At 40.3% G+C, this 12,085-nt stretch overlaps 1 protein-coding gene across 1 annotated transcript in view; it reads left to right on the top strand.

Moving 5' to 3' along the window:
• LOC130920728 (caspase-6-like) overlaps window positions 1-12,085 on the top strand; it is a 30,382-nt gene that overhangs the window by 13,528 nt on the left and 4,769 nt on the right. The window contains exons 5-7 of the mRNA XM_057844131.1: window positions 102-178; window positions 9,545-9,720; window positions 9,788-9,938. Coding sequence (XP_057700114.1) covers window positions 102-178; window positions 9,545-9,720; window positions 9,788-9,938 — 404 coding nt within the window. The remainder of the gene's footprint in view (window positions 1-101; window positions 179-9,544; window positions 9,721-9,787; window positions 9,939-12,085) is intronic.

Genomic DNA, 12,085 nt, shown 5'->3' on the forward strand with positions numbered 1-12,085 from the left:
GGAAAAAAAGTAGCGTTTAATAGTCTGAAAATTGGTCGTTGCCTTTTTTTTTTTTTCTTTAAATTTATAAAAATCTGCAATGTGTTAATTTGTCTTTTCAGGCTGAAGGCACTGAACTTCGATGTGAAGGTTTACGACAGCTACAAAAACGAGGAAGTCCTGGATATAATCCATAAAGGTAATCACCTAATTTAGTTCTTAAAATGAATAACCTCTTAATCTTAATAAAGTACCTCAAGAGTCGACATTAATTCGTTCCGTAACATGATTGTTTCATATAATGAATCGAGTTTTGCATGTAAATCGCCTAATTCGTTCCAAGCTCCACTAAAATCACATTAACGCATTTGCTCCCAAAAACATAAAAATACATTCTATTTTTGATTGTTTCAGTGTCCCAAAAATATAAACCGATACGACCGGATATCCGTTTTTACAGGCGAGCGATGCGGCTGTATCGATAGCAAACTAACTATTCGACAGTAAATAGCCAGTAAATCCCAGATGTATTGATAGACCCCAATCACCAACATCACACAATCACGTGATCGCTGTATTGTGCCGCCATATTGTCAGTCATTCTGTGTCCGTATTGTCAATGATCGTAGTTTCTAAAGGTGGATTCACTTGCAAATTATGGAAGCCCCGGTGCTTTCAGACGCTGTAAACTCATTGGATGAGTTGCATAAAAGACGTTGTTTGGAAATGCTTCGGTCGATCCAGTCGCCAGATCCATATTTGATGCCCAAACTGATGTTTCCTCCGGTCCGGTCCCGTCGCGTGCGTCAGAGCGCCTCCAGAGACCACAAAATTTCCAATCATACTCCAGTTTATGTCACGATGAGGAGTCGGGTACCCAAAATCGGCACCGGCCCGACTATAAACCGACATTTGGTCAGCTGAGCGTCACCGTTGTCACGATTGTAAAATAAAATGGGTGCCAAAAAATAGCTGCCCCGCGTGAAATGTCCCCCCCGACGGGAGCGCTTATTTATAACGCTTTAGAGACGTAAAAACATCAAATGTTTTCATGGACGCATTACAGTAATGGATTTACGACTGTAAGATCAGTTTTAAATAATTAAATTACACAAAATATTAGTACTGTATTTTAGTAACAAATCGTAGACTGGGCCACATAACCATCTTTGAACAGAAATGTATTAGTCTACAGGTTTTCACGACCATATCCCAATGACCAGAGGCGTAGCAAGGGTCCCCAGGGGCAACAGGCAACATGGGGCCCTTTGAGCATGTGCAAGTAAGGGGGACAGTTGGACTTGGAGCAATAGCATATTTAATAAAAGTCTAATAACGCCTCGCTCTCATAGAGCGCTTTTTAGGACACTCAAAGTGCCCCCCCACCCCCCAATTGCATTATTCATTCACTTCACACTATCCTTAATTATTTACACACATTTGCCTTAATAAACAAAATGTACTTCAGATTATTATTATTATTGTGCTTAGTACACATACCTTTATGCATACCGTATTCTACTGACTAGCTGGTAAGTTATATTGCTTTTACTTAATAAGGATAACATTCTGGCACAGAAGTGAATCATGTAACATCTTATCAGTTTGGCTGATCAGTGTGTATGGTGATTCTAAACACTGATTTAATGTTCTAGGTCACATCTTTATGTATGAAGAAACGCTAGCATGCTGCATGCTGTTAGCAAACGCTAACAAGCTAGTTACAACAAGTCAGGGCAGTTAATTGGTTTAGGACATAAAAATACTACTACTACTACTAGTCTGCAGTGCTTAGACATTAGAACTAGGGATGGGAATCGAACTCCGATTCCAATTTGGAACCGGTTCCTAGTGTTTCGAGGCCTCAACATCACAATGAAAAAGCCTTAACGATCCCTTTAACGAGTCCTGAAGACGCATATTGCGTCGTGACTGGCTTGTTGTCCAAACACATCAAACTAGCATGGCGCCAAGAACCACCCGCTCCAAAGTTTGGCTACACTTCACCAGGAAAGAGGGTGAAAATGAAAAGTTACGATGGTTTAGCACGAGCATTGCAGCCGTAAACATAACAATGACAGCACGTAGGTTCAAACGCTCGAAAGTGTGTCTTCACTTCACGAGGAAAAATTACAACAAAACGACTTGCAATCATTGCAAGGTGGAGATAACTGCATCAGGAGGGAAAGTGGAGATAACTGCATTGGGAGGGAATAGACTGCACTGTCCTCACCGAGACAGCTATACAGCTAGCTAAACTCCGAAATGACGATACAGAAGACGTTGGTATAATTTGCTGACTTTATTCAACCATCACTTGAAGAGTGAAACTAAAAATAGAAATGAAACAAATCAATTTCGTCCCCAATAACAAACAGGTTTGCATCCACGTAAATCAGCGATGGTTAGATCCTAATTCAGTAATAACAAAGCAGTTAGCATGCGTTCGCTAGCATTAGCACATCGTTCAAACCACTACACAAGTGGATTTAAGTGTCCGATCGCGAGTGGAAACACAAAACAACAACACAAAAGATGATACATACAGGCGTTGCCTCTGTAGATATTTTACAAGCATTAACAAAGAACGTAGGGTCGTAGCAGTGCTTCCCTCTCTCACTCACTCGCTTGGATGCGGCATTTCTTCTTCGCGTGTAAGAGCGCTCTTCTTCACGTGAGCGCGTTCTTCTTCGCGTGAGGAAGCGGAAGGGCGCCCCCACTTGAGCGTGAAAGCACCAAAAAACTAAAAGGCATGCATTTCAATGTACTGGCAAATAATACTTTAACAGGGGTCCCCAAACTACGGCCCGTGGGCCGAATACGGCCCGCCCCGACATTTGGTCCGGCCCCCTGAACAATACCAGAGAGCATTTTGAATTTTTTATTTTTTTTTCTCAAATGTGTTAATTATTTTCTGGCCTTTTTCTGTGAAGAACTCAGAGAGGGTTATTTGGTTATTATCTATTTGATTAATAGTGTTATTATTATTAATTATTTTTATATTATTATTTTTAATTTATTTACTTTTGCTCCGTGAAATATCCAGAAAGGGTTATTTGATTGTGGCTTTCTGAGAAACAATACTTTTTTAAAGGGAAAAGTTATGCGGCCCTCACTGGAAAAAGTTTGGGGACCCCTGCAAGTTTAACACATATTGCTAATTGCAGACCAACGACCTATATGCCAATATATACCATTATTTTTTATTTCTATTAGAAAAATGTTTCAATAAAATGTTACACATTCTTGTTCATTTGCCACTTATTGCCACAGTTAATATTGAGGCTTTGGGCCTCTTTTGACCTTGTTGTGAGTTTTTAAAGTGTATGTCAACACCTGGGGAAATGCTAATATTCCATCATTTATCCATAAACGCATGCCTTTTGGATTCATATCATGTCACTTCGTGTAATTACACACATCGCAACACCAAGAAAATAGGAGAAATTTGGGTCAATTTCAAGCTAAAAAGACCCGCCCCTGAGATCCCGGAAATCTGGCAGATTGTGTGCGTGACATCAAATCAAGGAAACATCCGGCTCAGTGCTTTAGTACTGAATGGCGGCGATGATGGCGGACAATTACGTTTCTAGTTGCAGCGACGAATCCGACGTAACGAACATTCTTCTAATGGTGAAGAGGAGAGTTATGAACCTTTCTTTGGTGTTTTGGGTTATCAATTTGAGCCCAAACGAAAGCCAATGCAGCCTAATGAAAGGATCATTGAGGGGAGCAATCACACTGATGAAACCCCGACAACAGTTCGTGTGGGAAACACCAAATGGTATGTTTTGCATTTCTTTTTGTGAAGCTGATACACCGTGACCGCAAAATAAAGTAATGTATAGAATAATTATCATTTAATATGCTATCATCGGTTTCGCTCTGCCAACCGACACAAATATGAATGGGATTAGAGCAGGGGTCCCCGGTGTGATTTGGGTCTTTTTTTCACGGACCGGTGTCCCTCTTTTATATTCAGTTGGACTCTCAATGTTATCCAATGGTGCTAAAAAACTAGTTACATCACAAACATACATGTGCAACACGGAAATGGCGTAAATTAACGCTTAACGACACGGCGAAGTCGTTAAGTGAGAGGGCTACGTGCAGTTGTTGTGTGCGCCAAACATGGCAAACGTAAGTTAATATTCCTTTCTTTAAAGAAAGTTTGTAGTGTGTACTTAGGAATCGCTGCAGTCGCGGTCCTTTTTAACGTTACGCGCATGCCAACTTTGTCAGAACACCGGCAATGTGCGGCAGAAAAATACAGCAAATATAAAATAGCATTTGTTTTTAGCCCCGTCGTGTTAAGTGCAGGGAAAAAATACAACTCACCCGCTGAATCAGTGGGAGGGCTGAGTTTGGTTCGTTGAGACGAGATGGGAGAGTGAGAGAAGCTAGCAATGTTGGAAATTGTAGCACAGTTTTCAGCGCGCTCCAAGCAATGTCGGGATATTCTGAAATGACTTTAATCCAGAACTTCGGTTGAGTTGTTGTCTCAAATGTACGTTTAAGTCGCCGTGATTTGCGATCTCTACAAGCTGATATTCCTGTTCCACAGACATGTTGTGTCTACTCTCTGCTCTGTTGATTTGTCATCCAAGGCTCGGGGTGCGTTCAGGTTTGAGGATAGCGCACGTACTTCTGACTCCAAGCTGTTTGTCCCTGCTCATTCAATTAGGCTACGTTCATACTACAGGTCTTAATGCACAAATCTGATTTTTTTGGTCATATCCGTTTTTTTGGCGTGCCCGCTCAGACTGCTTTTGTCCATTGAGACCATTCAAGTATTACGCATGCGCTGTAATTCGCAGTCCGGCACGAGCCGGTGCGCAGAAGCATCAAAACAAATGACAAGTCATCCGTCATTCCAGGGATATCATATTTTGCTTTTCAAAAGGAGGAGACAAATAACAGACATGAATAATCCCCGTTTAGGCTTATATTCACAGTTTATATGGATCGATAGCATGCACGCACTGTCCGTGCATGTCACACACACATATGGGCAGTTTGGCCCGACTCTCCAAGACGGGCTGCAGCCAGACCCCTCTCCGGACTATCGGCCGTGTAGGAAATGTTGAAATATTGCTCACATAGAGCAGAGAGAAAACCGATCATTCTCATGCTTATCCTCAACCCATTTTTATTTTTTTTATGACTGTTGTCAAGCCCAGCCCTTCCCCAAAAGCCGTGTTCACTGCAAGCTAGGTGCTAATAATGCACAGCTGAAATTGGATTTGGGACACTGGACGGTACAGACCGCCGCGACAGTCTGGAAAAATGTGGCCCAGATCAGATTTGAACCACATACAAAAATGACCCAGATTGGATTTGAAATGGTCCACTTCTATGCGACTTGTCCCGTTCAGACCGTCAAGTTAATGCCTGACTCGAGTCGGAAAAACACGAAAAAATTGGATTCGTGCATTAAGACCTGTAAAATGAACGTAGCCTTACACAATGCTCTCCAAAGCTTCCGTGTTTGCTACACCTGAATGCTAGTTCGGACATTTTTCCGAGTAAGGCCAACGACGTCATGCATCAAGAGAGACAATAGCTAATTAATATGCTCACTCGCCATCCTGTGGTCTGGGGTGTGAATTGCAACCTGTCAAAATGACGGATGGACTTCAGTTTTTTCTGTCACCGTTTTAAAAAACCGGTCAACGACGGAAAATATTCCGGTAACGCGACCTCTCGTACCAAGCAATCTGTAAATGAATGATACATAATTAGCTTGCACTTCAATAATGCTGCACAGTGCCTTCCCCACTGCTTGACCCCATGAATGGCCACACTTCAAGTGAGACAGCACACATCACATAACATGAACAGCCACCACTCACAGTCGTGGTTGCCTCAACTTCCCATCCTGCATTTCGATCGTGACAGGCGTGTCATAACTACGCCAGAGCAAACGAAACCACAGTCGCGTATGCTAAAACAAAGGACAAACAACACGAGCGCTGATGCCAGCTTGCCAGGCGGAAGTTACGAATGACAGCAATTGATTTTTAACGCACGTCGGACTTTGAAGTGAAGACGGCAGCCAGATTTGTATGGGACAGAGATCGTGAGTTTTTAACCCTGAAAAATAACCCACTACAATGGCACGACCTGCTGGAGATATTGTTTCCAGTCTACTTAAAGATGAACATGTGGATCAAATTATCTTCCTCAAGAGAAATCTGCCTTTCAAAAAAGATATGGACAGTGGTGAGGAATAAAAATGTGGAAGCACAGGCATAAGTGAATGACTTTGCTGTGTATACGGTTAAAATAATGATTATTGACCTATCTGGCTAAAATGCCATGTTTTTATTCCCCCAATTATACCAGAGGTAAAGAATAATAGCATTATGCTTTATTTATTATTTATTTATTATGATAACACTAGCAGGTTTAATTCTTTCTTTCTAGAGGTCCTGCATTTAATTTGAGTTTGTAAGATGTTTACGTGGAAAGGTTGCACTTAAATTACCTACCTCTTGTGTTCAAAACACCAGGAAATACAGAAATTGAATTACTGCACTTTATTGTTGTCTGTCACTGGAGTTTTATTTTATTATCAATCCCAGTTTACAAAATGATGGCCATCTAGTTGGCCTTATTTTTTTTTCATATCTCAAAAATAAACTAGGGCTGTCAAAATTATTGCATTAACAAGCGGTAATTTTTAAAATTAATCCAGTTAAAATATTTGACGCAATTAACGCACAAATGCCCCGCTCAAACAAATTAAAATGAGAGCACAGTGAAAGGTGTACTTGTTGTGTTTTTCGGAGTTTTGGCGCCCTCTGCTGGCGCTTGGGTGCGACTGATTTTATAGGCTTCAGCACCCATGAGCATTGTGTAAGTAATTATTGACATCAACAATGGCGGGCTACTAGTTTATTTTTTTATTTAAAATTTTTACAAATTTTAAGAGGGGTTTTGATATAAAATTTGTATAACTTGTACTAACATTTATCTTTTAAGAACTACAAGTCTTTCTATCCATGGATCGCTTTAACAGAATGTTAATAATGGTAATGCCATCTTGTTGATTTATTGTTATAATAAAGAAATACAGTACTTATGTACCGTATGTTGAATGTATATATCTATCGTGTGTCTTATCTTTCCAACAATAATTCACAGAAAAACATGGCATATTTTATAGATGGTTTGAATTGCGATTAACCCTTGAGAGTCGAAGGACGCGCCGGCGCGTCCTCAGCGCACGTCGTCTTTGAAGCGCCCTCACGTTTTAATTACGTCACCCACATGCCGTTGGTTGGTCTCGTTTTAAAGTGCGGAAGTTGCGGTTTACTCTCGTTATTATTTGAAGTCAATCGACCAACTAGAACGTGAGATATTGTCATTTAAGTTTTATAGTTTTATTGTCCTCTCAAAAAACATTAAAACGCTGCATGGATCATTTCTTTATGTCTATATTTCCATCATTTCTAGTCCTTTTTCAAAACGGAAGCTCCATGAAAAAAACACAAATCAAACGAACCCTTTCGAAGTCACAGTGGAAGCACAAAATGCGTTTTTAAAAAAATAAATAAATATAACTGCGGTGCGAGGTTCAACCGAACGAGAGGGAGGAGTGTTCTGAAGCAGCGAGGTGGCGAGCGACGGCCAGTTGGATACTGCTGGATCGAGCAGCGACTTTGTGTGACTTTGACAATGAACGGAAAACTAAATTTAGCGCAAGCAATTGTGCTTCTGATTAACTTGAGGAAGAGGATGGTCCAAATTCGTCATCATCGTCTTCTTCGGAAGAGTCCTCGAGTGAAGATAGTGACGGATTTGAACACGTGGGTGACGCCATCGACGAGCAAAGGTAAACCAACTCACTCTTTTTTTTAATGCTGAAAACGTTTCTTTTGAAAGTTTCTTTTGATATTGCAAGACAAAGTTAATTTTGATGCAATATAAGTGTGTGTTTGTGTATATAATAATAAAATGTGCATATCAGATCAAAGTCGTACGTGCACTGTGGGTATCCCAGGCAGGAATTTATCATTTGTGGTGTTCTTCTTTCTATATGAAGATTAGGGATGTAGCACATATTCAGCTATGGTATTCTTTCTATTGTCATACATATAGATTTCCATTATTATTTATTGCTGTATATATTTTTATTTTATACTTTATTATTTTCATAAATACTGACTTATTTTCATGTACATTTATAGTGACAATGAAAGCAAAGTGAAATGAAAATGGAAGGGTGGAAAGAGGACCGACACCCCATGGGAGTGTGAGCTGTGTGATGTAGCCGTGTCTAATTCCAGGACGAAACTGCTTTTCGGAGTGGCATGACTGAAAAAAATTTAACTTGTTAATTGTAAATATTTTTGAAAATGCTTTTTTCCCCCAATGTTATATATATATTTTTTTCCCACATCAATCTTCTCAATTTGTGTATATAAATGTGTGTTCAAGAAGCTTGATTGTGTGTACATAGTTTTCATCAGGCGATTGGCCGCAATACCTAAACTCATAAAGAGATGGCCTCTAAACACTTTTTGTGTTAGATGGTATATATTTTTTCACTGTTCTTCACTGTTAGGTCTGCTGTATATAACCTGTTTTGACTGGAGCATGTATAAAGGCAAAAAACGCCTATGGCTATACCTGTTGTTTATGTTGAATTGTCAAATATAAGACTATTTATTCTAAATTTTTTGGGTTGAATGTTCATCCTAACATGTTGAATAAATATTACAAAGTTTCAAAACGGTTCGTTACGCATGTTTGGTTGTCAATTGATTAAAAATTTTGACAAAACGATTTTGGAATTTTTGGTCTTTTTGGGCCCAAAATGATGATTTATAATTGATCAGTGAAGGAAACAACAATTTGGACATGAAGTTCAAGGCGTCACAAAAAAAGGGACCAAACCAGGCCATCGTAAACAATTCTTTCTTTGAAATATAAAGGCAACTTCAAAGGCATGCAAAATCAGACAAAATAGGCCCAGACCTTAATGGGTTAATTACGATTAATTAATTTTAAAGCTGTAATTAACGCGATTACAAATTTTAATCGTTTGACACCCCTAAAATAAACATACATTGTTATGAACTTTTGTTGTTTAATTTTGCTTGTAGAAATTTGGTCTTTTTTATCCGTTTAAAATACTGTAAGAACAAACAACAAATGTTTACTATTGTATCGCTTTCACACCGTATCGAACCGTATCGTTCTTAAACTGTATCGAATCGTATCGAATTGCTCTGCCTTAAAAATGTATCGTTTTTTAATCAAATCTTAACCTGTGTATCTAGATACATATCGGATCGACTTCATGCCAGAGATTCCCAACCCTAGTTTTTACATTGATTTCAAAATGTCAGATTTTGACCTCTGATCATGGAGAAACACTGTTAAAGTGACTAGCTCCATCTAGTGTTGAAGCTGACATGTGCAAAAGAATGTCGGGTGAACTCAAGATCATTGCGTCTTGTTTGGACACCCCTAACCGGATTATTTGTCTCCACTAACAGGTCAGTACTCAATTTATTGCATTTTGTGATAGTTCAGTAAGCCTCTTCTCTCCGCCCAGCTGCCGAGAGTAACCACTCCGACTCCGACTGCTTCCTCCTGATTTTCCTGAGTCACGGCGAGGACGAGCATGTGTACACCTACGACGGCAAGATCAGCATCCAGCGCATTATCTCGCTTTTCAAAGGCCACCGATGCCAAACCCTGGTCGGCAAGCCCAAGATCTTCATCTGGCAGGTACGCGTCCGGCCGAGTCGTTAGCGTGGTCTCATTCGGGTAGAAAATAAAAAATGTCCGACTTCAGGCATGTCGCGGTGACGTACACGACGAGCCCGTTCTGGTCTGCGACGCCGTGGACAGTGAGATCAAGACCAACGAGGTGGTGACGGACGCGAGCGCCGTTCACACTCTCCCGGCCGGGGCAGACTTCATAATGTGCTACTCGGTGGCAGAAGGTGAGGAACTAATTCGAGAGGTGGGGAGAACAGGGTTGGTTGGTTGTCACACGTACAGATGGTGGTGTTGCACAATATCAGTAGTAATGTTGTCACTAGACCAGAGGTTGCGCTAGACATTTTCGTTGTCTGTCATTTTGACTGACAGGGTCATAAAAATCCGGTCATAATCTATTTTTACCCGTCACTTAAATTTTTAAAATGATAATGATGAAATATTCAATAGCATTTAGTTTTCATTCATTTTTAATTAATATTGTAATGCTTGCTTGGCGGCGAAAAATTAGACACGGAAGTCGTGGTATTTTTCACCCTCTTTTTACTCTGCTTACCGCCAACAACACCAACGAAACAACAACTCCGCCCCCAAAGAAAAAGAGGCAACTATATAGACCCCAATCACCAACGTCACACAATGATCTTAATTGTGGTTGTCAGCCCAAAATCTTCTAAATATATATTAAATGCATCTTAGCAGATATAAAATGACTACTACATAGTCTGTGGTGATCGTTTGGTGCCCAGATTTCTTGTTGAATTACAGCAGTCCATCTCGCTCTCCTCTTCGGGTCTCTCAGAATACGGTAGAACTTCAAGTCTCTCCGTCTATTTTCTCTGTGACTGCAACCAACCGCCACACACGCCTTCACCATTTTGATTATTAATGTTAACGAGCAGAAAAACACGCCGTAATAGGAGGCATGTACGTAGCGGTAATGTGTAAACACGACGAGCTGACACACAATATGGCGGCTCCAGTCAGGGGGGCGGAGTTGTGACGTCATGTGATTGGGGTCTATACACAGGCGGCAATCTAGTCCACCAATTGGATGACGCGCTGGAACACCGGGTGCACCAATAACAACCTCGCGTTGATGCGTCAATCACGGTGCCGCTGCCAGACCCCGGTGACGCTACAATATTCTGACAGAATAGCCAACGACGTCATGCATTAAGAGAGACAATAGCTAATTAATATGCTCACTTGCCACCCTGTGGTCTGGGGTGTGAATTGCAGTTTTCTTCAGTTTTTTCCGTCACCGTTTTAAAAAACCGGTCAACGACGGAAAATATTCGGTTAACGCGACCCCTGCACTAGACTAATATTTTCAACCCGATACTCTTTCAGTGCCATTGACGATGATAGATGTCCAATCATGTTAGGGCTGCAGGTATCGAATATTTTAGTAATCGAGTAATCGACTGAAAATTCTATCGATTAATCGAGTAACCGGATAAAACAAATATATTTTTCGGTGAAGAGCAATTATAAATATACATGAGAAAACAAGACATTTCATCATTTTCAGTCATTCAATGTCTTTATTTTTTATGTATATTGTTGAAAACAGCCAACAATTGCATCTCAGATGTAACTAGAATAAAAAAAAAAAGACTAATTCACTGCTTTCACTCAAAAAACCTTTAGATCTTATTTTGAAAAGGTACATATATATATAAACACACACACACACACCTAAAAATGCCCTTACGCTTGATAACACACATCACTTAAAAGTTAGGATTTTTTCCCACGTGTTTCAATTGAATTTCTATTTGTGTCAAGCCATTTTTAAGTTCTAGTTAAGTTTTAAGTTAGTCTAAACTGTAAGTCCTGATAGGATTTTGAGTTTTTGCAGTGTTCAAAATAAATGTATGATACAGGCTGTATTGGAGCACATTAGGGACCAGTGCTACTTGTTTTTTGATCCAGCAATGACTACTGAGCTAAAATTGATAGTTAGCATTATTGAGTTTTTATTTTACACCCTCATCACTCCACAACGCTATGTTATGTTAAAGCCTGTATGTAAGACACGTTAGCCACGCATCGAAAGTGGCCTTAATTAATAGAAACCTAGCCCTCCGCAGGGCTAACGTTACGTTAGCTAGTAGTGACAGTAACGTTAATCTTATTTATTAGCGCTTAGCTGCTTTAAGATGGCGGCTGTTTGCTAACGCTGCCCAGACACGGCCTAGTCTGTCATTTTGCATCTAGTTCAACATACATGTCATCTCTATGAGACTCACCAGACGCTACCTGCAACTAACGTAGCATGTGCGGGCTAGTATTTAGCAACATCGGCGTCGTTTGTAGCGGCTGTTGGCTGCAGTAAGTTTTTTTTTTGCTTCTTCCTCTACGCACG

Source organism: Corythoichthys intestinalis, chromosome 8 (genome assembly GCF_030265065.1).
Source record: "Corythoichthys intestinalis isolate RoL2023-P3 chromosome 8, ASM3026506v1, whole genome shotgun sequence".
In the NCBI taxonomy this organism is placed as follows: Eukaryota; Metazoa; Chordata; class Actinopteri; order Syngnathiformes; family Syngnathidae; genus Corythoichthys; species Corythoichthys intestinalis.